Consider the following 26,153-nt stretch of genomic DNA (forward strand, 5'->3'; position numbering starts at 1 on the left):
CAGGTTTATATTTGCTGCCGGTGTTAAGCATTTATTGAACAAAAAGCATTAATCAAATGAAAATAGAAGTACTGTGCACAGTAATGACAAGTGATTGTGTTTGCTGGTTTTATATTATTCTCATTATTCATAAATTACTTCGTTTAAATGTGTTGAATTCTTTAGACTGTTTATGATCTGCACTCCACATTTGCAACTCACGCACGCACACAGTCAGTCTGCGTATAAAAGTGACAACACTTCACATTCTGCCAAAGACACAACAAAACCGATCAAGCACACTTGCCTCATAGACAGTACGGCCAAAGACGCAACGAATTGGACACGAGACTTGCACAACGGAGTCAATAGGGCCCAATTGAGACAATCACACGAAGACACGACAATTTAAGATCTGAACACATACACACCAAAGACAAGATTGCAGGATGTCAAAATTGGGATAAGTCGTGGGACCAGAAGGGGCCCAATTGTGGGACCTGGCCTCGGACCCCTGAGACGGACGACGATAGGAAGTACGATTTCAACCGTGATGACTATGATAGGAAAACCTGTCTAGTGTGAGGGACTCTCTATATCATGTGAGGTCTGCATTTTGGGCGCAGGTCCTCGGAAGGATAAGAAAAGTAGCTCAGATGTCTGACTAGTTCTATTTCCTGAACCCCAGAGAATTGAAGGGACTATCGGAAAAAATTCAAATCAGTTGAGTCTTTATTTGAACAATTATCTTGTTGAATATAAAAATGAACACTCATTGAGTACATCTAGCTAATTAAGGGTTTATTCAAAAGTAATTAGCATTTGCTTGGTGGCTAAATTTCAACAAAGCATTTGTAAAAAAAAAACATAAAATACAAAAATACAATAGCCGCGGAGCTCAAGGTTAAACATTTATTAACATTGTAAGCGCACAATGATATACAATCTGACAGCACTATTTACATTTTATTCAAAGTCTCCTTAAAAAAGGCAGAGAAGCAGCTTTCCTGGGACGCCACCCACACCCACACCCACTCCCACTCCCACCTGTGACCTGGGACGCCTCTTTAAACGTTGGCCACTTTCAGTGCAGCTACCCCCTCACCACGGAACCACCTTGTCCTATCTGTCTGTTTCAGGTGAGAGGCGAGCAGAGTGCAAGTATGACCTGAATCCGGTCTTGGTCAAGTGGACCGTGTGCTTGGTGGGGGTCCAGAACGGCGGTGAAGTTGCTGTTCAGTGTTGAGCGGTCAGGTTGAGCAGCCTCCTGCTCAGCAAGCTGTTGTGCTGCTTCAGGTACTCGATCAGGTCCGCCTGCTTCTCCACCACTTCTTCAAGGCAGGAACCCTCCCTGAAATGCACCATAGAGCAGGAACTCATCAGAACACAATTCCACAGAAAATTTAAGCAGTTCAAATGAGATATGTTCAGTGCAACAGCCCCCACGCCAAAGGTTCCAAGAATTAAAAAGTTCTTGGATATCTTGAAAGGACAAAACGCCATCACCCCTCCCACTCAGCAGCGTCTTTTGTTAGAACTGATAAATCACCTTAATCACTCTATTAAATTCCAATAAATGATTAATTGGCCGATCAATTAAAAAAAAAAAAAGGTTCCTTAATACTAACGACAATAAAGCATGAATTACAGGCAAAACATTTGACTGTTTTACATTACTTTGCCCTTATATTCTTTAACTTTATAAAGGAGAAAAAATAGCCAAAAATTGTATGTTGCAATGTGCTAATGAGGAAAATAAAAAATGAAAATAAATAAAAGTAAAGGTAAAAGAAAACAATAAAAAACATCTGGCCGATTAATCAGTCAGACTCTACAAGAGATCCAAAAACTTTTGGACGCCCAGTAGCCAAATTCGTTATAGGGCTGTGTAGTTTGTGTTTCAACTGCAAGAACTTTGCTCTGGATCTTTTGAAGAACCTTTGTGTGTTTGGACCACCTGTCTAAATTTAGATCCGATACGATTAACGGCGGCAGAAACGAACCCGGCTAGGAGAATAATATTTTAAAGAGACCCTGAATCGTTTGGCGTGGAAGGTCTGAACACATCAGATTTGAATAGTTTCGATTCCAAGTACAAATAAGTGAGCGCAAAAACCTCCTGGAACCTTCGATGGGAATGAAAGCAAATTTTCACTGATCAGCTGTATTGAATGACCATTTTGAGTTAGGACAGCAACTACACCACTAAACTACTGTCTGGGTTAATGCATTAGGAATGACAGAAGAAGTTTGACAGGTCCCGTTATATTTGTGGTGAGGTCCACAGCTCTGTGCATACAATATATCAGAGGTATTCAATTAAAAGTCACAGAGGTCCAAAATTTCTTCCAATTAAAAGGTCCGAAACAAAGTCCAACTTCCCTTAATTAATGTCTAGCCTATGTTCACATTTTTATATAGTTTCAATATTTAGTCATTTTCAACAGAGCGCACTTATATACTAAATATTTAGCAATGTTCCCATTAAACACCTTTGCCAGTCAAACAAATATAAGGCGTTTATTTCACATTCAAGAAAATGTGGCTCCAGGAACTTAAGTTTGCCCCTTCCAGAAAAAAAACAGTCAAATATCTCCTGCAGAAATATATCAAGTGCTAAGCATTGAGTTAACATCTTATCAGCCTAAAAAAAACGGAAAGCCTAATTATCCAAGTAAAACAGGTCAACATGTTCAGTACACAATCAATAAAAATAATGAAAAACTAATACAAAATGAGCTTTGACACCACCTTTTCTTTTGAATATTTTTTTAACATCTCTTAATGAGAAAAATGAGTTTGTGACTGCCCTGCCAGTGACTTCAATCTGGGTTGGAACGGAGTCAGGGCCATTGGGATTTGGTCGATTATTTCACACATCTGGCCTTTGTTATTTCCTTTAAATAATGTTTGTGCAACCGCATTTAAGCACTCCTTCACAACTTCCCCATCACTGAATGTTTTTTTTATGTTTCCCCAAAATCCACGATACTTTTAGTGAACATTCGTTTGCATGCCGCTGGGCTGTAAACGAAAATGTAAACATCTGTTATACTGCACTCAAAGTTCGATGTTTTTGCGTGCGCTCACCTCAAACTTCAGCGGATAACTTTGCAAAAAAAGGGCGGTGCTTTGTTCCGTAGTGGCGCGTCGCAATGTTGCGACGGTTTCGGAGCATATGATGCACACTGGTTTTGAATCGGCTGCAGCCAGAACAAAACTAAATTTCTCCGTCCATTCATTTAAAACAACACGCATCGACCTCGCTAACTTTTTAGCAAGGCATAGTGTCAGCAGCACTCTCTTCCGGTCTGCTGCGCAATTGGCAGTGGATCGTAAACAAAAGATTTGATTGGCTCAAATCAGTGACGCCTTTTCCGTTTTAACTAGAATTGCAGCGCCAACGTTTGCGAATGCGCCCTGAAAATAAATCATCATAGATTGGTCATGGGTCCGGTCCGAACCATCGCGCGGTCCGGAATAATATCTACTTGGCAGGACAATTGGTAAAAATAGAGGCGGCAAATAACCAAGATTTAGTTTCTTTGGTGTGTGCAATTACATGCTAGGAGGAATGAGGGCAGATTTAAAATTTATTAGCTGAGCCGTTAACCTCAGCGTAAACGAACATGGCGGAGACGGCTTTTACAGTGTCAATAATGTGTGTGCGGCCCCACCTGAATCCCGTCTCTGTGGGCAAGCTTGTGACGCTGAAGTTGTGCGAGTGTTCTTCCTGGCTGACGTCAGGCGCCGGTCGCTCCATGTTGAAGACCATCACTTTGACTAGGGAGAAGCAAAAGCAGAATACATTTTATCACCGGTGACCAATTGTCAGAGGTGGAAGCAAAAATCAAGCCAGGATATGTTTGACTTGAATCACGTTAAATAATCTTACTCATTCACAACATAAAGGGGTGCCTTGACATATTATTTAATGCTGCAATCCAATTGATTGTGCTGCTCCTTCTGGTGTCACTGTCTTGGCCACCGGGAGGCAGTATTCGTACTGTAGATCATGCAGACAAACGAGGAAGAATAGACTTCTCAAATAGTGACTGTAATAGTAGTCATTTTTGTAGAGGATAAAGAATATATGCCTGAGTTGTGTTATATTATGCGTGTTCATGAGTTGCTCGCTGACTTTGATCAAATAGCCATTACTTCTAAAACTGATTAGTGATGCTAATGTTAGCATTTCAGTGGTATTTCATATTTTGTGTGAGCATCAAGCTAAGTGAACTTTTCTCAGGCAAAGCAATGTGGTTGTTTAAAAATACGATCGGTGTAATTCTCTTTATTTTATGTTTAATTTCGACAATAAACTTCAACTTGGAGTGGCGTTACACAGCTTGCGGCCCAACAATCAGAATTTTTTTTTTAATGGCCCCACATCGATATCTAATAACATTTTTGTCCTCTCAATTAAACATATAATCAACGTGAAACTTAGTTTATGTCGGGCCAGCTATAGGTGAGCTAAAATGCTAAATGAATGCATTTAACTCGTTTTCGTGGGTTTTATAGCGATTAATGAAGTTGGCACACTACCTTTGAAAATGTTCAAATGTGAACAGGCAAACCTTGTCAGGTCATGCAGTTCAATTCTAAACCGAGTCAAGTTGAGTCTCATGACTAGCAAGTCAAAGTCAAGTCAAGTCTTCCATAAGTTTTAGGCAAGCAAGACCCAAGTCCTAATATTGTCCTCTGCATTTACTCACAAGACACAAAGACGCAACCTATCAGTGAGAGTTTTCTAGCCGCTGTAACGAGGCAGGTGGGAAAGTGTACAGCCAGTGTTTTCTCTTTTTTTTTTCTTTCCTTTTACAGGCTTCCATTCCCTGGCCGCCCTCTAAACACACACGCACACACACGAGCCGTTATAACCCGCACTTAGCTCTTATGGGCCGCCATATCCTGCACTTAGAGCTCCAATTCTCATGCCCTGAACATACGCCTTTACTCAGGGGGGGGAATGGGTGGGATGGGCCCGGCGGCGAGGTGTGGAGCATCGGGGTGGTCGCCGCAGGCAGAGGCGGAATACGTATGTTACAAAAGTCAAACATTTGGGTTAGAGTGAACCACACATCTTTTAGGTGAGAGTAAATGTAAATTGGACATACCAAAGAGAAGACTGCAGTTAACAACACTTTTGAGTGATTAAAAAAAAAAAAATGCAAAGAATATGAAATGAGACTTCAAATTGGTGACAATTAGCTGCTGTTTTCAAATGTTGTCCATGAATGTGCTGAAAGAAAACCCCGGTGAACTGCCAACTTTTAATCAAATACAACACATCTTTCTAAAGCCAACACATCACGACCTGTTTGAGCAGCTGACATACTTTGGCTTAAAGACTCCTGTGGTTTCAATACATCCCAGCGGGACAATGTGGGGCTTTCATTGTCACGACGAGAACCGCTGGCTACTAGCTAGCTCACAGGCGACTAGGGCCTCCTCATTTCATTTCAGGGAAATTAAATTCCTGCTAGCTGATATACCCACAAGGCTTTGCATATGATCACATTGCTGTTCCTACACTGCACTAGCTTTTCTAGTCTAACGCCGCCCTAACTAGCCTTACATGAACTGATGATGCTGGAAGGTGAAATGTCTTCTAAGACAGACGGAATTGTGATTAATTCGATCAACGAGAAAGTAGACATTGCGGCATCCAGGGAAGCTGCACATAGCTAGTTAGCTAACTGCATCTCCACACCAGAGTTATACATAACGGCGTTTTCAGTTTTTGCACATTTTCAATAAATGACCTTCAGACATGTAGAATCTAAAAGAAATCTCTGAATGGAATTCAATTTACAGGCTCTTTAAACATGAGAACGAGTCTGCTAAAATGACGGCGGCGCAAGTGTCATGGGGGTAGTCTCCCCAGTATTGATAAGACTGGAGCGTCATTAGTCCGAGGAAATTGTCACAGAGATTCTAAAGAGCGCAACCTTTGCTTTGCTCCATTGCAGCATTGACACACAATCCAAAGAAATACTGAGCATTCCTGCATAATGAGGCCCTAAATACGCGTGTGTGTGTGTAAATACATGTGGTATGTGAGAAGCATTTAACAGAGCGCAACACAATAGTTTGATGCTGCTGTTGCATTTATTGACCATTTGTTTGTACAAATGACACAACTCCAGTGCTATTACGTAGACAATAAATACGTTCTAAAAGGTGTTTCAGGTATTGCCAATAAATGTCACTGCTTCCTGAAAAGTCAAACTGTTGGTATGAGCTCTTGATTTGTGAAAACTGCATCTACTGCACAGAATATAAATGGAAAGTAGATTTCTATAATGTGGAGCAGCATGCAGTAAGAACAGGAAGCGGAATAATATGCAACAATTATACAATGATCAACAACATGTGGTTTCATTTCCAACTCATGTGCTGTATGCAAGAAGTATTGCTACTGCATGTGTGGTCATCATGTTCGATGGCAAATGACTATTTTTGCTGCGTTTGATTTTTCACATTCACATCTGTATGCAAAGTATTGTGCGTATATTATGTATATTGAAAATTACAGATGTACGAATGGTCAACAAGCAAGATCAGGTGACGGTATCGTGCTGATATCACCATTATCTATGGTAACGCGCATCTCGGGAGGCTACCGATATCAGCGAGACACTTTAAGGCAAAAAAGACATTGAGTCCTCCTCAGCAGTAGTTGGCGCTCTACTGCGGCAGTTTGATACATTGATGAATTATCATCTACGTCTGATTTTTTTTTTTATCATTGTGTAAATTGAAATTTTATACAGCAAACGTACTAGAGGTATCAGTACTCAAGAGAGAATACTCATACTGGTATCGGTCTGACAAAAAAGTGCTATCGAGCATACTATGTTTTTTTTCCTACATCCATGCTGACTATTTTTGCCTCTTTTGATCATTTTCATGTAGTATAGTGTTCAGTTTGTCAATTTTCCATGAGTAATTTCCAATCCACTGCGGATTATTTCCTTCTCAATGGCTGTTTATTGAATTTTTGTGATTTCAACGCTGCGGACTATTCTCACATTTGCTCACTCTCACCTCTGCATACTCCATAGTACAGTTAGTATTGCTGGTGATTCCATTGACAACTTTTTGTCACATTAAACACTTCTGACTATGCTTGCTGCTGTTCATATTTTACTTTATGAGCAGTATAGTTCATATTTCTGCGATTGGCTGGCAACCAATTCAGCATGTACCCCACCTACAGCCCGAATATAGTTGGGATAGGCTCCTTTGATGACTAAATGCTGAAAGAAAAAGGATGAAACGGTCAAACAGACAGGAGATGCCAGTGATGGATAGACGAATGGTTGGTTGAAAGGAGGTGTTGCATTTTGCGCCTCCATATTATAGTCTCCCCCCCCCCTCTCTCTCTCGCTCTCTCTCTCTCTCCCTCCCTCTCTCCGACTTTGCGTGTGCACGCGTTGCATGCTATCGTCGGCATGTGCCCTGTAGCGCTTTTGCAGCGAAGACATGAGCGAGCGAACCTTTGAAGGCCGAGGAACGGCTTTGATGTGCGTGGAGCACGTGGGCAGCATTCATTTTCAAATGAGAGGTCAGAAACATACAGCAGAGACGTCAAACACACACACAAACTCACACAAACACTCCCACTCACAATCGAGCACGCACTTCAAAGAGAGTAGAATGAGGTCTTCCTGTAAGGACTTCATGGCTGCAGGCTCTCTCTCGATCTTCGACAGAGAACTACACCCACCCTCCTCCAAACAACTTAGCATCTGTCACCTTCACTGTACTTGCCTGCCTGTTCAATGTTTAACTTCATGAACTTCTTTGACTTCATGCTGTTCTCTGACAAGGAGCTGAAAGCTCCTTACTTCCCTAACTGTGTTTCAGCGTCTTTAACTCGGTCGCAAACTGCTGATGTCACTGATCAACAAATGGACAAACACATTTCCTGGTTCAATTAGAATTGGTATTTAAATGCAGTTCACGTTTGGACGTCACATGACCAAGACGATGCCTAACAAATGATAAAGACCACCATGGCGAGGATTCAAACAGAATTTACTCAGAAGGAAGTGGCCACTGTGTCATCATCAGATTGCAACAGAGAGACTGGAAGAGTCACTGAAAGGCAGACAAAGAATGAGGCAATCCATTAAGGGATCAGGGACAACAAGTTGGAGTAGCGATACAGTACTTGTTCCATGGTCACAATAGAGATGAAAAATTCTTGCATCTCAAATCACCTTTCCCCATTGAAATGAATTCAAATGGGCATTGGGTACTCTGACTAACCGAACAGCAAATTTGAACATGTGTTTCTAAATGAATGGCATAAAAAACGCATGCTCAGTGAATTTTTCAAACTCACCTACGACTGTGCGAGCTCCACTGTTCTGGGTTTCCCCCCAAATTTCCCCCCAAAATGCCACTTGTACTGCAAGGGAATTTCTAATCCAAAAAAATGGAGTTGCCTTGGGAGTACAGCGAATCTCTCCTCTAACTTTCTGGCTCTAGAATAATGCTTGGAGTAATGCTGTGCGTCTGTATTCAATTTTATTTTATTTGTATTGATTCATTTACTTATTTTGTGCTTGGCTCTGTGTCATGGCTCACTACACTGATCCGAGCTGGAATGCAGCACAGACTGACCTCATCCACAAACACTGTAAACACTTGGACAATGTGTGGGTGTGTGTGTGTGTGCGTGTGAGGGGGAGGTGGCGGGCGGGCGGGTTCGAGTGGCCGAGGGCTAGCAAGCCTGTGGCTAGGCTAAACACTAATACCTTATCTTCACCTGCATGTATGTGTGTGGGTGGGTTGGTATCTGCCCATCTGTGCCCCGTGGCGGCCCAAATACCCTTTTAATATGTATTTCCTTTCAATACGGCTATCTACCTGATCAATATCCTATCAGGCATTCTCTAACTGCAGTCTTCCTTCAAACACACACACACACCCACCCCCACAAAGTCTTTAAAAAACACTGGTGACTACATTTTTATGATTTAGAAAAAAAAGCTTTTTACGATATAGTCGTTTGTTGGTTTTTTTGGAGGGGGGGTGCTGAAATGGATCAATGTAATTTCCATTCACTTTAATGGGGAAAGCTGATGTGTCAGGTAATGATTTTTTTAAGACAAGGCAACACTTGGTTTAAATTGTGAAAAAGGAGTTGACTGGCCAATGTCATCATTTCTGATTTCCTCTGAAAATGAATCATTTCATTGCATTTAACTGAAAAAAAAAATCATTACAAATGAGCCACAAAGGTTGAAAATGACAATTTCCATGTGGCTACAGTGTTCCTGATCTTTCCAAGGAAGTGCATGGGACAATGGATGGGACCTCATATAACGCTCAGAATGGGGTGTGTGTGCGTGTGTGTGAGATCCAAAGTGAAAAATCAGCAGATAAGTTGCAGGACAGAGAGTGGGAGGGACAGAAGACGGAGCAGAATGCTTGATTGTCATGCTGTCGGGTTTGAAAAGGGCAGGGTGGCTATTGTCATGCCAATGCCCTCTCACATTGTGTGGGGGGTAGTGTGTGTGTGTTTGAGAGTGTGTGTGTTAGTGAGCAATAAAATCTAATAGGGTGTGTCTTTTTTCAAGTGCGGCTTAAGAAAGCCGGTCATTTTGCCCAAATTTTACAACTACAACTTTGTGATCACAAACCCAAACTTTCTTTGTTGTGTTTTTTTAACCACATAAAGCAGGTCTATCACCACAAAAATATATTTACCTGTATAATAGATGAGGCATGGCAATGCCAAAAGTAGCTCCAAGGCCAAGACGCTGATCAGCATGTAGGCGTGCAAAGCAACTGACAGTCTTGCCGCCATGACGACCAACAGCATCACGTTCCCTGCAAGACCACGTGACCAGACTTAGCGTATCATGATCGCATCCTAGTCTCTACCGAATGACATCTCGGGCGTTTACCTGCGGAGTGTATTGTGAGAGGCAGCTGCCTGAGCGTGCTGGTACTTCTGTAGAAGCGCAGGTAGCCTCTGCTGCGGGCCCGGCTGTGGTGGTGCTGGGCGCAGCGGGTGAACACCTGAACTAGCACCCACAGGACTGCTTTGCCAAAGATCACTGCGCTGTCACCCCGCACAGGCTCCAGGATGTCAGAGCAAACTTCCTCCTGGCCGAGCTTCAATACGCACAGCACGGCCACGCACACAGACAGAATCACATACAGCACCTGGAAGAGGCGAATACATTAATTGATATGCCGTCGAGCCATTCTAAAAATATGCGACGTTTATACTTTATAAAAAAAACAACTAAGTTATAACATAATTTAAATGGAATGTAAAGAGGGAAAATGTTAACCTAATGAAGCCTAATAGGTATCGAGTGGAGGATTTGTGGGCTTTGGTCACTAGGGGGCAGTATAGCAGCATAATACAGGAAGTGCTCAATTTACAAACAGTTCCGTTCCTACCTGGCGATGTAACCTGAATTTCCGTGAAAATCGCAATTAACCCATGAATACGCCATCAATTTCTGAGTTAATATACAAATACATGTTTTAAAGTTTATATTAATAAAATAAAATAGATTTAAATAAAAAACAAGTTCCTGTACATACCAAACACTGCTAAGAAGTGGGGCTATCATGTGAAAAAGGGTTTAGTTTAGTGTAAGTGTTCACATTACATTACAAATGCGACCTTGCATATGCATCCCCAGTGACCCAGGTGCAAAAGAGGCAACGTCACTCACAACGTAGTGTTTACAGAATTAAATGTGGTCCAGCGTGTGGGGCATTTCTACAGAGGAGCGATTTGATAGGAGGTAGTAATACAGTATTTGGTGGTAATAATGAGGCAAGGCTTTTCGTCATTGGCGTGCGTAAAAAAAATGTGGCTGAATTATTACAATCAGCATAAATGTACACTTTATACTTCATGTTTGAGCGAGATTAAATTACAGGTAAAGTTAAATATAAAGTCAATACTGTTTCTCCCAGCTGCCAGCACTCTCTGTACATCTCGAGTACATCGTAACCTGAGGACTTCCGGTAATGTAAATATTAACTTACAGTGGACCCTGAGTATTCTCAGGGAATAGGGACCAAAATAATGAAAATCTACGAATAATTGACGAAGATTACCCAAATTGAAGAAAAAAAAAACATTTTATCTCCTAAACAATAATTGAATAAGCCGGGATAAAGCACCAATAATCATTATCCACAAAAAAGTGAGTTGCGCCCTCCTAAAAAAACAAAAATATTTTAAATTAACTTAAAAAAAAACCCCTCTAATACCAATAGTGACTAATATTAGTAATCTTTTACAACGGATAAAGAATACATCTGAGAAAATTGTTGTATGCACTTTTTGTATTTGTTGCTGGACCATTGGTGTTTAAATAAAGGTTTCTAACTAGTAAAACAATGTGAGTTTCATTAGAATGGAGTTTCTTATTATGTGTTAGCCTCACATTAATGGACTTTGTTTTACGTGTAGTTTGACAGTGATCTTATTCACTGGCTGCCAAACTGCTGCTTTTTTGTGAGTTTCGCTGCCACCATCTGGTGCGTGTGTCTCAATTTTTTGCTGACATGTCAAGGGGAAAATAATCTGCAGTGACAACTAATATCTGAAAAAACTTGTAAGGTTGGGTCACTCACAAGTTGACATACCGCTATAGCCAATATAAAGACATTAAATATCGACAACATTTGTACACTGTAAAACTGTGCTTAAAAAATAAGGGGGCAAAGCAAAGAAATTAGTAATTGTTTATTTAATTCAAGCAAAAATGTTGTCGTAATGGGACAGGAAATTTTTACTTCGGAATGTGTGTGTGTGTTTCTGTTCATACATGTATCAGAGACAGCAGGACTGCGTAGCAGGCAGTGGGCACGCTGCGGAACTCTCGCCTGATAGCGGCGTGGAGGGCATCAGCAGAGATGAGCGGCCCATCCACCAGGGAATCCTCCTCGCTGCGCGTCATGTCCACAGAAGACCCTGCGTGCTACAAACGTGACAAAAAATGACTTCACTTCTGCAATATTGGATTTCATATTACACAATATTCCATGAAAAGTGTGTTGATACCTAAAGAAAATTTACAGTCCTGTTAATACTCTAACAGAGGACGATGAAGCCTTTTTTTTGCCTTGCTTTGGGTTCGTAAAAGTGTATGGATACCACAAGATGGCGACAAAGCACTTAATACAGAGATGATCAATATGGCATCAACACCATGCATCCAACATGTAAACAATTATGAAGCCATGTTACATAAACTATTATATTTAGGGGTTCATTTTTTAAATACAAACAAAACACCTTCCCATTAGGCTTATCAATAGTATTAGATAGCAGACGAGCCTTAATAACAATACATGATAGCACACATGGGTACAGTAACCTTGGCCCTTGTTGCCAGGGGCCCCAGCAGGTCTGTAAACTCACTTAGGTGGTAGTTTATACTGGCGTCCAACTTTTATATCTCTCCTCTTATGTAGCTAATAAGCCAAGTATATTAGTTGAGTTTATAAGGAGAGTTTATTCAATTTAATAGTCAATACCATAGACTTTTTGATTTATACTTATGTGTGGTTATTATCGTTTTATTGAGAGCATCCGTGGCACATAGAATGTATTTAAGTTGAAATCAATGTGTCAATCTTCCATGTATAGAGGTAAAAAAAACGACGCTTGTTATGCGGAATGGTTTGTTATCATAACAACACGAAGCATGTTAGCTTCATTGGCTATTACCAACACGCAACTACGAGCTAAAGGACGAACAACTGATACAAATATTGGGTACGTACAGCATAAAAAGCTCCCTCGGACTCCATTTGGTTTTAATACTTGGCTTTTTTTCGAAGAAAGAACGACACATTACAAACTCTTGTCAGGTGGCGGGGAAAAATGCTCAAGTGTGGCGCAAATCCAAGCGATGCTATTTTGGTGCCTCCGATTTCCCGTACGTTCACGTCATATTCACATGACCAACAAGGCGGAAAAACATGAACCAAGTTGGCATCTAATTCCGAACGCTAACGAAAAATTTTAGCTTCGTCTTTAATGACCGAATTTAGCCACAGGATACATCATTTGCGACAGTTAGGGTGACTGTAAACCAAAACCCAGTACCTACCCTACCAAACTGAAACACTCGCCGACATGTGTCTATCACGTGACGCCTTGCGTCTTAGCACTTCCGCTATTTGTATCGTTTCAAAACGCGCCAAATTGTTTTTTTTTTTACTTGTTATTTACAATTATATATACCTAAAGAATCTGCTAAAAAAATAATTATACCCGTAAAATGCATTTGGTGATTATTATACGTCATTAAATTCCAAATGTATCATTGAGCAATATTATTACACTAGGCATTTTTTTATTTTTTTTTGCTATTGATTGGCTTGGAGAATTCACGTGACCTTTTTATAACAGCGTAGCGTCTTTGGCAATGTTTAATTGAATTATTTATTCCACAAATCACGTTACAAACACACCATTATTATTTTATATTGTTATATGATTTGTATATAAGCGGATCAGATAATGGTTGGATGGATATATAAATTGTTTCAGTGAATTTTCAATCAAATATAATAAACTGAATAATGCTTCCTGTCCTGTGAAGTCTTTTTAATATTACGATGTACATATACCTCTCTGTTCTGTACATTTGAATAAAAATAATGAAATGCAAATGTAGCTATTTTTTAATTTATATATTATTAGTTTTCATATTTCTGTTTTTTAATATACACAGTTAAAGTGATTGACAGAAATACACCAGACCTCGATGTAAAGTTGTTACAGTTGACAGACCATTTGAACATATTAAATATATGTTTATCTGCCATCTGTTTTTTTTTTGGGCGCGTGAAAGTAGGGAGGTGGGTCAGAGTGGGAGTGAATTCTAAACACACATTTTATACACACTATGGAGACAATATAATGAACTTTTATGAAATAAATAAATAAATTAATTAATTAATTAAATTAAATATTGATAGATTCATTGCCAACAGCCAGTGGTCAAGGCATTTGCTGAGGGTGACACCCTGTAAAACCGCCTATGATTAACCCATTATTTTGTTACATTTTTAATTATTTCAAATTATTATTTAATTTAAAGTGATTTTTTAAATAAAATATGAAATAATTGTTCCATGTCCAAAACAGTTATTTTTGTTTGAATTTTTTTTCAACCCCTTATTTAGTTCTCTGTTAAATACGTATGGATTGCATTTGATTAATAAAGTTTCTATAAATCTATGAATAAAATGTTAGGGATGTTTCTATCAAAACAAGCCTGAACAAATGAATCAACCAGCCAAGTTTGTCTGTCATTTACGCGCGGGGCAGCCCTCGAACTCCGAGGCGAAGCCAGCGTGTTCGACTGCACACATGGTTTTTATTTGCGTCAGCATAAGCAATTTGAATATGCAATACAGAATGGGAAACTTGACATTTGACTCCATCACACTCTTCCAGCCTATTCTAATGGTTTCAGATTACTAGACATCTTTTGGTGTATGGTGTATTTTCACAAGGCTTGACACATACAAGTTATCTCTCTGGCCATGACGATATTGTTGCTTTAGAGGTACCAAGCCTTGTGCTGAACCTCCCCAAGTCATAAGTTACGGCCTTAGAAGCGAGTGAGTCTCTCTTTATCTGCTAAGGGTCTAAGAGGTCATCAACACCTCAAGGGAGGTGTTCACAGAAAAGGGCTCTGGCGTTGGGGAGTCACATTCGCGAGGAGCCGTACCTGGCACCCATAGGACAGTTCAATTTGAGGCCAGAAAGATACGAATGCATGTGCAACAAAGGGGGCCTGTAAGATTAGTTATAGTTTGAAACTTGCTAAGATGACAAACTAAACAACAAAACTAACAGATGAACATACAAACTTAAATTTCTTTAACATATCCCTCCTGTTTATCAAGTTTCAAATCTCATCATCAAAGGCTGTCGCTTGAGGGGGGAGAAAAACTACCCAAAAACTCCAAAGCTCCAGAGAAAAAGGGTAGAAACCCATGCCCCAAGCGAAAAGCCCAAAAATAATAACAAGTAAAAGTTAATAAGGCAAAGCTAAAGCTGTTTTTGGTCCAATACATGTATGTACAAAATAAACCCAGAACATCAAACATTCACAACTGCAACGCTTTTCTGTGAAGTCATCAAAAAGGGTTCACATATCAGTAAAGTCCTCATCATTTTCGGAGTCAGTATACATAGGTTGGTGTTCGGACAGGGCTACAGAAACCTGAGCAGCTACCTTCAATTCCATAGTATTCATGACTTTGGAAATACAAATTTTATTATGCCAATTTAGTGCTCCTTGATTTCTTTTTATTTTTTATCAGTAATCACCATCAACAGAAGTGATATAATTTGACCAGGACCTCCAATTTATATTGTCGCCATGAGCACTCATTAGATAAAACCAATAACCTCGCCACTGACTCATGTCAGTTATTTCGGTATATTGTTCTTCTAGTGTAACCCTTCCTGAATAATCTGGTATTGCTGAGACTTTTTCAAACTGGGTTCGGCGGGCCTGCAATTGATTCAGAGGAATGGTAATGGCCTACTCTTGTGAAAGAGAGGTTACATTAATCAGTGTCCCTGAGTCTTTTGTCAGAAGCTGCAGGTTTTTCGACATGAGTGTAGACAGCAGTCTGCGGCTGTGCAACTTGGATGCGTCGATGTCGTCCTGGTCTCGAGGTCGTGCGCTGATTTCCACCAGGCACAGCCCTGCAAGGAAGTAGATGATGCATCTGGTCGACAGGGCTGTGCCCAGTCGCCGTTCGGCGGCTCGCTCCATCTTTCCGAGAGGGGTGTGTTTGCCACGGAAAACCCTCTTTCCAAGAGGGGTGTGTTTGCCACGGAAAACCCTCTTTCCAACTGTGGTCTTTCGTCGGTACACTGAGAGTGTACGTGGTGGAGATCCTACCCGGAGGGACCAGCGTCGCTCGGCCTGTCAGCAGGGAACCGGAGAAGCTTGCACTGCGACTGGTGGATCCAGCCGCCACGCCCCTCAACTTTTGCTGCCGTCGGGGTCACTGCAATCACCTGATGAGGGCCGTCCCAGCGTTCACTGTCCCAACGAGGTCGTTTCAGCACCTTGAGGAAGAGTTGGTCTCCCACATGGACGTGGTTTATCTGTGGATCAAAACACACTGGCCAGTAATTGTGGTCAAACATGTCTTTCATGTGGACTGGGACAGATGTGCCAGTCGCTGGTGGTTCTGGTGAACCTGAGAGTCTATGTGTGAGGCCATATAGGATAAAAAGGGGATAGTGTCCTTCCTTCGGCTGTCACTATCCTCATTGCTGTGATTGAAACACAGTCTGGCCATTGTCTCTTTTTTTTTCTTTGTCTTGATAAGTCAGTTCCATTCGTGCGTTCCACAAGTCCTGCAGACTGTATGCAAAATGACGCTTTGAGTCAATTTTGCAACAACTGTCCCACTTGTTACAAACATTATTCACAAAATGCATCATTTTCACTTTAAATCACTCTTGAAATTCCAAATGTCAGGATAATTCGATTACACAACTCTTTTTCCAACTGTTTTAACATCATCATGTGTTGTTGGAAACAACGTAATCCATTTTGAAAACACATTAATTATAACCAAACAATATTGCAACCCAAACAACTAACACTTTGTCTAAAAAAAAGTTTTTTGTTGAAGTCTATATGTGGGAACAATTTCATATCATACTTCCCCCTGTTGACACACGACTATCTGCTCGTGTGTCAATCATCTTATTCCTCTAATCAATGAATTAGGCAGCCAGGATTTGCCATCTGCCAATTTGCTGATCCTGTCCTCAGCAATGTTTGCACCTTTGTTTTCTCCCAACGGTGCATTCAATTAGTGGTGTATTTTTTCCTGGCGTGAGATCAAATTGTCAAGTTGATTTGCTGCGTGTGTGTGTGTGTGTGCATTACCCCTTGCTGCATTGTCAGCGAGGCAGTATTCAATTGTAATCGTGTCATTTTCTGTTCAGAGAATTTTGCGTTTACAAATACTTATTTAGACGTGCTTTATGCACAACTTTTCTTTCATCTTCTGTGATTTTTTAAAGCGCCGTTTGCCCAATGTCGACAGAACACATAAACATTTGTCAGTCCACATTGTAACCATACAACTCATACAAAATGGAAAACCCCAAATCTTAATTAGCTCACAACCGCCTACGCTCTTCCTGCTTATCCGAACAATTTCTCTTTTACAAGTTATCTGCTGGTATCAGACTACTAATACTCCCATCGCATAAAAGTCAGCGTGATTTCTTCCTACAACCTTGGTTCTCAGTCACTTTCTTATCAGTCTGAAAGCGCACCTGGTCTGTGTTACAAGTCTGATTTCCTCCAGTCGGGAGGAAAAAGGAAAAAGAATGTCAAAAAACAAGAGGTCAAGTCGGGGGTTCGTGATAATTTGGAGCGGCTCCACAGTCGTGTGATGCCTTCTAATGGTGCGGAAAACAAAATGACGCTGGGCTGAAATGCATCGCACCTTATTAGCGTAATATCCCTGTGACAATTAAGTCGCTGTGCAATGTGAATGTCGTGTGATGGAATGTCATTTTTTTTTATTCCTTAAAGCAGCAGTGAAAACTGCTTGATCTGATTGTTGTGACTAATATGCAAGTGATTTCATGAGCCCTACGCGTCTGCAGCCACACAAGGTCATGAAACCATTTTTTGAAGTCACTGTTTGCTCAAATGGCTCATAGTAATTTGGTAGTGCTAATACATCTTAATCAATGAGTTCACGCTTGACAAGTTCAAAAGCTTGTCAGCCTCAAGTGTTCAAACATTTTTTTTTTTCTTCTCAAATGTCATTGGCTTGTCATAAATGATGTCCAGCAATGGTCGTGTGATTTCTCAGTAATTCGCAATCCATGCCTGGCAATAGTTGCATACACCTATAAAGGTCATTATTTACTTCTTTGTTATTGGTTTTAGGGCTCGGGCAACGACTTCTTTTTCCTTGTCCCCAAAAATGCGCCCCTTTTCAGTTAAAATGCGGCCTAAATATGTGACTTCCTTTTTTAACAGCTGCATCTTATCTTTAGTTCAGATTATATCGTCGGTTCAATTTGATGACACATTAAGTAATTCTCGTGGTCAAACGTATGTTTAATATCTTCCTCGATGTCTTCCCCGCTGTCATTGTCAGAGGAGGAATCCAGAGGTTTGGACATTAACTCGCAGTCCGAAGCCCCTCTGGGGTCCCGGCCTAGTCATTCATCATCAGGTGACTCGTCAACACGGCGTCGACTAGGCTTAACTTTTCCCCCACAATGACGAGCAAGATGACCTTTTTTTCCGCAATTGAAACACTTGCCTTCCTTGAACCACTGTTGATGTTTGGGTGACAATTTGGACAAGTCAACTGGACTTCTTTTTTTGTATTTTTGTCCACGTAATTCTTCTTTGTTATCACGACTCGGTCCCGAAAAATTTATGTTTTTATCAAGACGTTCAGTTTTTTTCTTTTCCTGTTCGACACGTTCATTATTTTCTGCATAATTTAGGATTTTCTTTTCCATTTTACAAGCTGGCCAATTTAAATTATGTTGTTCTATTCGAAAAAACCTGTGATTTTCTTTTCCTTTTTCACCTAATCACAAATTTCTTATCACAAAAGTGAACTTGTTAATTCTATTTTATTTCCAATTTTTCCGAATCTTTTGACTCATTTCACTTTAACCAATTTTTCCTTAAAGTGGACAAGTGCCCATTAATGTTATTGTAGTTTCTAATTCCTTCTATGCTTTAATGAAATTTATAGCCCTTCTAACTAAATTTCCATTTTTTTTCCTGTGTCATTTTCCATTTCTGTTCTACTTTGATCCAAAAATTATCAACTGAAATATGAAATATAAACTCTTTCTTCAATTTACCAAAAAGCAGGATCTAATTTCTATCCTCCTTCTCTCATTCAAATGACACAGCCTTCAATCACTAAACTCTCTCTCTCTTTCCTTCTCCGCACCTGGGACCTCTCCACAGGCTGCTCCTTCTGCACGCCCCTGATTTATGACCACCCCTCCTCTTTGCCTCCTGCAAAGGCTTTTCTTTTCCCAATTTCCAAATTCACTGTAGTTTTTCCACAACCACTCAAAGCTACCAATGTGTTGAATTAAAAATGTCAAAATCAGGAAACACCGATGCTTTTGCAAAGATTCCTCATGTTCACTTTCAAAACCTTCATTCAATCTTTCATAACACCTACTTCTCTCCTTCAACTCATGCAACCAACTCAGTGTTCTGCGTACCTCAACCACATAGGCTCTAATTTTGTTACTCTCTACAGTTTTCCACTTGCAAATCTGACTATGACACCTTTCTCACTTGCCCTATCATTTGGACTTCATCAGTCCTTTCTATGGAACATTAATTGTTCCTTTCCCTTTTCTACACATTCTTTTTCTTTTCTTATTAACTTCCAATCTCTACACTGCAAAGTTTCCCTAACTTTACTATACTACCGAATACCTCAATTTTAGAAAATTGGAGCAGTTTGTCAACACCTAGGGTGTTCTAAAAACTGGTTTCTCATCAGTAGGACAGCAACTCAATTTTCCTGTTGTGGCAATTCTCACTTCAACTTTTTCAGGTGGAGATTTCTTGTCTATTACATCCACAACAGTCCGCTGTTTATAATCCTACTGTATTACATGGGATTAAATACCAAATGGTATTTGTAATCCCCAATCACACCATTCACTCACTTTGCATACAGTTTTTTTTTTCAAACATTCACAAACAAAATGATCTACTCACCCCACACACTCGCACACACTCCAGCTCACTGACTCAACCCCCTTTCTCTTCTTCGTTCTCACACACACACATAGTCAGACACAGACATATACACGGGCCCACAAAACAACACACACGGTTCTCAACATTGAACAGCTAGAAACGAGAAGCTAATCAATATTTTTCAATTTCAGCTAACCTACATTTTTCCTTTATTTCAAATTCGGAAGGTTGACAGTTAATTTCCTTCATCAATTTTGCCGCCATTTCTGACGGTCTTAATTATTCTTGATGTCTAGTTATGGTTCCTCGGTGTTGAGAAAAATTCAAATTGCCTGACTTTGGGTCGAATACCAAGCTTCTACTCCCAATTTGGAGCGGGTATTCCTGGGTGTTTTTACTCACAACCCTCGGTCAGTTTTAGTTTTCTCAAACGTTGGACATTCATACAATACACATACACACTCACAGATTGATCAGTTCTGTGTCTGTGAAAATAGATAAACTATTTTCGTCTTCTATAAATAAACGTTGTACTATCACTTCCAAATATAGTAATAATTACATCTGTACTCTACCAGAAATAAGAACCCCTAAATCTGCCTTCCAGAAAAAACAACAGTTAATTCTGTACTATCCGAGCAGATATAATCAACTACACTTGTACTCTCTACCAGACAAGGAATGCCTTAATCTGCCTTCCAGAAAAAAAACAACAGTTAATTCTGTACTATCCGAGTCTTCCAACAAGCCTTCCAAAATAGCAAAGTTAAATCTGTATTTCTTCCAGAAAATAACGAAGCTAAGATGTACTATCTCTTCGGGTAAAGGAACTCCCTGAAACCCACTATCCTTCAAAAACCTGAAAACTCAAGTTTTTTACTATCTGTTGTATACAACCACTGACCTGTGACAATCTCTTCGCTGGTCGAGACACTCGCGGTTCATGGATGAAGTCTGTGTTCTCTCCGGTGGAGGATGGCCGAGGACTGGCCTCCTGGAAGAGAGGACTTTTCACGATGGCGCCATTTTCAGTCGTCGTCAATCGTCCACCGCAGATCACACGTTTTCATCCGGCATTCGAAGGACCAAGTAATGTTAGGGATGTTTCTATCAAAACAAGCCTGAACAAATGAATCAACCAGCCAAGTTTGTCTGTCATTTACGCGCGGGGCAGCCCTCGAACTCCGAGGCGAAGCCAGCGTGTTCGACTGCACACATGGTTTTTATTTGCGTCAGCATAAGCAATTTGAATATGCAATACAGAATGGGAAACTTGACATTTGACTCCATCACACTCTTCCAGCCTATTCTAATGGTTTCAGATTACTAGACATCTTTTGGTGTATGGTGTATTTTCACAAGGCTTGACACATACAAGTTATCTCTCTGGCCATGACGATATTGTTGCTTTAGAGGTACCAAGCCTTGTGCTGAACCTCCCCAAGTCATAAGTTACGGCCTTAGAAGCGAGTGAGTCTCTCTTTATCTGCTAAGGGTCTAAGAGGTCATCAACACCTCAAGGGAGGTGTTCACAGAAAAGGGCTCTGGCGTTGGGGAGTCACATTCGCGAGGAGCCGTACCTGGCACCCATAGGACAGTTCAATTTGAGGCCAGAAAGATACGAATGCATGTGCAACAAAGGGGGCCTGTAAGATTAGTTATAGTTTGAAACTTGCTAAGATGACAAACTAAACAACAAAACTAACAGATGAACATACAAACTTAAATTTCTTTAACATAAAACCATAAAATTCTCCAGAAAACATTACCTCAACTCAACTTTATTCATGGAGCACGCTAAAAACAACCAGAGCCCCATATAAAAGCGCTGTACATAAAAAATCAGACATAAAAAAACAAAAAAACAGCCATTTTCGACAGTTTTATTGACAAACATACAGTGGCTATAAAACACGTTGAACAAAGCATTCTTCGGCCAGAAAGAAACGAGAAGTTCAACGTTTGAGGAGGCCAGTGGCAACACTTGTGTTGAACCCTGAATGACAGGATGTTGTGAAATGACGCTAAAAAGAGGAAAGCAGCAGGAATAACGTACGTGTCATTGGTTTAAGCTCTATAAGAGAGAAACGGTATGCGCAAGAGGCTGATCCGCATATTTTACTTGCTGGTATGGAATTTCACTTCATGTCACATCTCACACACACATTTGGAGGTTCATGTGTAATAGCCCCCACACACACTGAATTAAGGCACTGGTGGAAACAGCATAAAGGGAAAGGAGTTCCAAGCCAACATGCAAGTGGACAAAGACGTACAACAAACTTAAATGTTGGAGAACTGTATGTCAAACGCATACTTGCAATAACCAATGTTCATGCAAAAGTGTAAAAACAAAGAAGGAGGAAAAGGTAAGGCATTAAAACGGTCACGCTACCTATGTAAAATAGAGCTGTGTTATAGTCTTGTGGTGTACTGTATGCTGTATATTATTCCAGTTGCAGTTCAGTGACCCCGTGATATATATCTGGTATGTGTTATGGATTTTTACAGTACATAGTCCATTCCAGCCTCCCCCCACGAAAAACGGATGTAATGCATATTATTTAATGAAGCAAAATAGCGCTCTATCATACTGTACTTTACATAAACAGAAAAATTAAATAATTGAATAGAATTAGAAAGAATTACTGGTAAACACCTTGGCTACATGGGGGCAGTAGAAGATAGACAGCCTCGCTACAACAGCCAATCATATTGGAGCAGGGCATGTCTTGCATATTCATAATTGATGCGTTTAATAACTTTAAAGAATGTGGGGGGTGGGGGGTGGCGGTAAACATTTTACGGGCTCGCTATATTGCTGATTTGTACATATTTGCAGATGGGTATGGAAAGTATGGCCCGCAATAAACGGGGGTTCATTGTATTATTATTCCAGTTGATGTATTGTGCTTGTCTAGTCATAAATATGCTGTTCATGCTTACAAACACACTGTGGATGCGCAGTATGTTTAGATATTTGAATAAAGTTATGAGGGTTGGGGTCAGGTTCAGATCATCATAGAGTGGTTGGTTGTCCTCGGCCTGTGAAAAATAAAGATAAACAAAATTAGATAGCAGGCAGATCAAATTGTGGCCACACCTTTTATAACCACACAGACAACAGCTGAACTTTATTTGGGGTTAATCACAGAGACTTTAAATAGCGGCAGCTGTGCGCTAACTCCATTTAACAAGCGCTTGAATGTGATTGCAGCCACATTCTCAGTGATATACATTTGTGTTTTCACTTCACATTGTCCTACCGAAAGCTTTTTTGAAAGTCATGTTAATTTCGAAATTGAAAATTTTATCTTGGTCTAATTTTTTTATACTGGATATAACAAAAATAGGGGTGTACAGACTTTGTAAATCCTCTGGCAAAGTTAGCACTGGAAATTTACTCAATGAGTGAATGATGGTATTTGTCATAATTAGGAGTTTGATATCTTGTAACAGTCAACATTTTTAAAATAAAAAAAAAGTGTGTCACAGTATCTTGTGAAATTTTATATTTCCAATATATTTTAAATATACAAAAATTGTGTGATACCCTGTAGCATTCACCTTTTTTCTATTTATTTGGAATAAAATGTATAAATACGCATATATTCAACTTCTAAAAAAATTGTAAACAATAAATCATTGTAATATTCAACAGTTATTTAGATTTAAAAATATATATGTTAGGAGCTTTAAAACTTAAAATATTTTTTTAAATAAAAATGAATGGTCACATTTCTTTTTACTTCATTTATTTTTTCAAATTACATATTTTATTAATTATAATTATACTAGTTATAATAATTATTCATGTTACATGTATTTTTTAAATAAATAAATGTAAAAATTAAAACATATATGTTTTAAAAATTGTGATTATTATTGTTTTAACACGTATGTTTCCAAAATTACATCACACAATACATTACAATAAAAAAATATTGAATAAGTAATTTTGTATAAAATAGAAAAATTGTGCCATATCTGGTAAGATTCAACATTATTTGACACAATTTCAAATAAATAAATAGTGTGACATCTTGTTGAATTCATAAATTTCAACAAGTGAGTTGAGTTCACTGCTCCCAGACAGCAACGGTGACGGTGGGCAAGTGAAGTTTGCTGCTGCCCTGTAGTGGAGGAATAATACATACACTAACTATCCTCTTGTATATTCCCACCTTGAGCTGCCAGGTAGCAATGGTGACAGCTCAGCAGGCCATCACGGATCCTCACGTCTGTCCCAGTGGTGGCGTCGCCTAGCTGCCCCTCACACAGGCCGCACTGGACACAATTTAACAGTAACAGTAAATGCCATGCACGGTAAGGCAAGGATGGAAGCGCTTTAAGGGGACAAAGACAGATATATCTATATATATATATATATATATATATATACACGCACACACACCTTAAAACACTGCATGTGGAAGAAAAGTCCGAGTGTTTCGATGATCATCGCCGCTCCTTTTCCTAGCGGCTGAGAACAACCGGAGCAATGCTTCTTCTTGCTAACGCACCTGCAGTTTGAAACACAAACACACAAGCATTTACTTAGATACTCAACAATTTCTAAATTCTGCTTTCTATGCGATTAAACTGAAATTAAATTTGAATTAATATATGTAAAGTAACAACTATAATAATAAAATATTTTTGTCCTACTATAATGTGTCATGTTTTGTACACGTGTTTGATTTCTAACCTGCTGGGCGACGTCGGCAAGGGTGACGACGGTTGCTGTGTTCCGGCGATGCCCTCGTGGGAATCGCACCTGTCATCGCAATGCAAATATGAGCCACTAACAACGAGCATGCGCTAATTATAATTTAGCCATTTTCACTTTCAAGAGAGTCAACATTTTAGTGCAATAGTCATTTAAATCCAAACAGCCGCCCAATCTCCCAATTTCAGGAACAATGATGAATAAGCTGTGTATGAAGTTGTGGCTTGGGATACAAGTGACCCAACTTCACAAATTTTTTGAGATGCATCCATTCATCAAAAAATGGGCTTCAGTCGGTTTAATGCCACTGTCAGTTGAAGTTTACTGTCAAACTAAACATAATACTAAGAGAACTACGTACATGTTATTTACTACAGCCAATAACATCAACAGATGAGACAATCTAACAGCACTCACAGTGGTGTAATCTTTATCCTCTACGTAGAATGACTATACTAGTCGTCATGAGCTCTGAGAGGAGTAGAGATGTTTTTAGAATCCCATTTTTTTTTTTTTTAATTAAGATTCACATTACAACAATTGTAGTTGTCGTCTGGGGGGGGGGTAGAAGGATTATTTTCATTTCAGTTCCTTTCAATCAGAAAGATTATTTAAGTAACACGTGTTTTGTGCTACAAGTTACGGAATGAATTAAACTATTATCATAAGGGACCACTCAATGTCAAAATTGGAACCAAGCCGTGACCGGTATTCATCTGAGAAAACTGCCTTTTCTTGACTCGTAAATACACTTGCATTCAGAATGGCAAAAGTGGAGTTTGCCCACTGTAACGCTCAGCTCATACAATAAGTTTTAATGTTTGTCTAATTATTTACTAAGACTTTAAAGATACCTTTTTACGCAGTGCGGTGTGTTCGGCTGAGTGTTTCGGTCCAGAGAGGCCGTCTTCCAGATCTCGGACTTCTTGGCAGGCTCGTTATCAACAACGGCGTCTAAAACAAAGCACACACTCAAATTACAGTGGAACATGTAAGGCCGTCACACCTGGTGATTAACTTGCTTTTTCTTTGGCATTCGTGACTCTTTTGAGTGTCAATTATTCCTAAAGAAAAGGTGTGGGTTTTAAGGGAACGCCGGGCCTGACCTCTGGCGTCGTGGTCTCACCTTGTAAAAAGTGCAGCTTTGACGCATGCTGCTCTTCACTTCCTCTGGCGTCTTTGTGGCCGTTTTGCTGCAGGGATTCCAGTTGGATGATGTGTTCTTTGTCACCAGGAGGTGGAGACGCCGTCCTCACGCAGGCTTTGAGGGGCACTACAGTCTCCTCCAAGATCTTTCTCTCCTGAAGGAGAGAATGAAGACGAAAGAGTCATAATGCAAAGCTGTTCGGACATATATTCAATATTCTACTAGTTCACTGAGTTTTTCCTGTACTAGTACACTCTTTGTCCTCACTTCTGCAGATTACGTCCCAGGGAACTGTCCCTTTTTGGGACGGAGGCCAGACCACGAGGTTTTTAAAAAGGGCCGATGGAAGTGAGATTTCATCCGTCCCTTTAATAGTCCCCCCGGTTGGGAAATACTGTTTTATATCACTAAGAAATTAAAAAAAAAAAAAAACAGTGATGTAAGTTTTGTTTGATTGGCGAATACGTCAATGTTTGCATGCAAGAGTCAAGCATGTTTTTCAAAATGTGGTATTGTGAAATGTGGAAAGACATGACTG

General features: G+C 39.9%; 2 protein-coding genes across 4 annotated transcripts in view; both read right to left on the reverse strand.

Moving 5' to 3' along the window:
• Window positions 1–877: 877 nt before the first annotated feature.
• tmem192 (transmembrane protein 192) lies at window positions 878–13,153 on the reverse strand. 3 transcript variants are annotated; one of them, XM_088303015.1, is made up of 6 exons: window positions 13,089–13,153; window positions 11,799–11,951; window positions 9,906–10,167; window positions 9,706–9,828; window positions 3,657–3,762; window positions 878–1,330 (listed from the first exon to the last, which is right to left on the reverse strand). In XM_088303015.1, exons 2-6 carry the CDS (start codon window positions 11,928–11,930, stop codon window positions 1,216–1,218), a joined length of 738 nt encoding a protein of 245 aa, XP_088159141.1. In that variant the 5' UTR covers window positions 11,931–11,951; window positions 13,089–13,153; the 3' UTR covers window positions 878–1,215. The 3 variants fall into 3 exon arrangements, with proteins under 3 accessions (XP_088159141.1, XP_088159142.1, XP_088159140.1); XM_088303016.1 differs by having other exon boundaries at window positions 12,993–13,122; XM_088303014.1 differs by lacking the exon at window positions 13,089–13,153 and adding an exon at window positions 12,760–12,976.
• An 8,453-nt stretch (window positions 13,154–21,606) lies between these two features.
• The window catches only part of LOC148331938 (LIM and calponin homology domains-containing protein 1-like), a 34,242-nt gene continuing 29,695 nt past the window's right edge, over window positions 21,607–26,153 (reverse strand). The window contains exons 27-32 of the mRNA XM_088302735.1: window positions 25,595–25,769; window positions 25,323–25,422; window positions 24,448–24,516; window positions 24,154–24,262; window positions 23,924–24,026; window positions 21,607–22,784 (exon numbers count right to left, since the gene is read on the reverse strand). Of these exons, the coding sequence (XP_088158861.1) occupies window positions 22,759–22,784; window positions 23,924–24,026; window positions 24,154–24,262; window positions 24,448–24,516; window positions 25,323–25,422; window positions 25,595–25,769 (582 nt within the window). The 3' untranslated portion in view covers window positions 21,607–22,758. The remainder of the gene's footprint in view (window positions 22,785–23,923; window positions 24,027–24,153; window positions 24,263–24,447; window positions 24,517–25,322; window positions 25,423–25,594; window positions 25,770–26,153) is intronic.

Source organism: Idiotropiscis lumnitzeri, chromosome 8 (genome assembly GCF_059441095.1).
Source record: "Idiotropiscis lumnitzeri isolate Australia: NSW breed Sydney's pygmy pipehorse chromosome 8, RoL_Ilum_1.0, whole genome shotgun sequence".
Taxonomy (NCBI): Eukaryota; Metazoa; Chordata; class Actinopteri; order Syngnathiformes; family Syngnathidae; genus Idiotropiscis; species Idiotropiscis lumnitzeri.

Excerpts from the sequence above, each read along its gene's own strand:
- tmem192 (XM_088303014.1), bottom strand. The coding sequence starts at position 12,786 with ATGGAGTCCGAGGGAGCTTTTTATGCT. Across the intron at positions 9,829-9,905 it reads TCTCACAATACACTCCGCAG|GGAACGTGATGCTGTTGGTC; the intron begins GTAAACGCCCGA and ends GTGGTCTTGCAG. Across the intron at positions 3,763-9,705 it reads ATGCCTCATCTATTATACAG|TCAAAGTGATGGTCTTCAAC; the intron begins GTAAATATATTT and ends GCTTCTCCCTAG.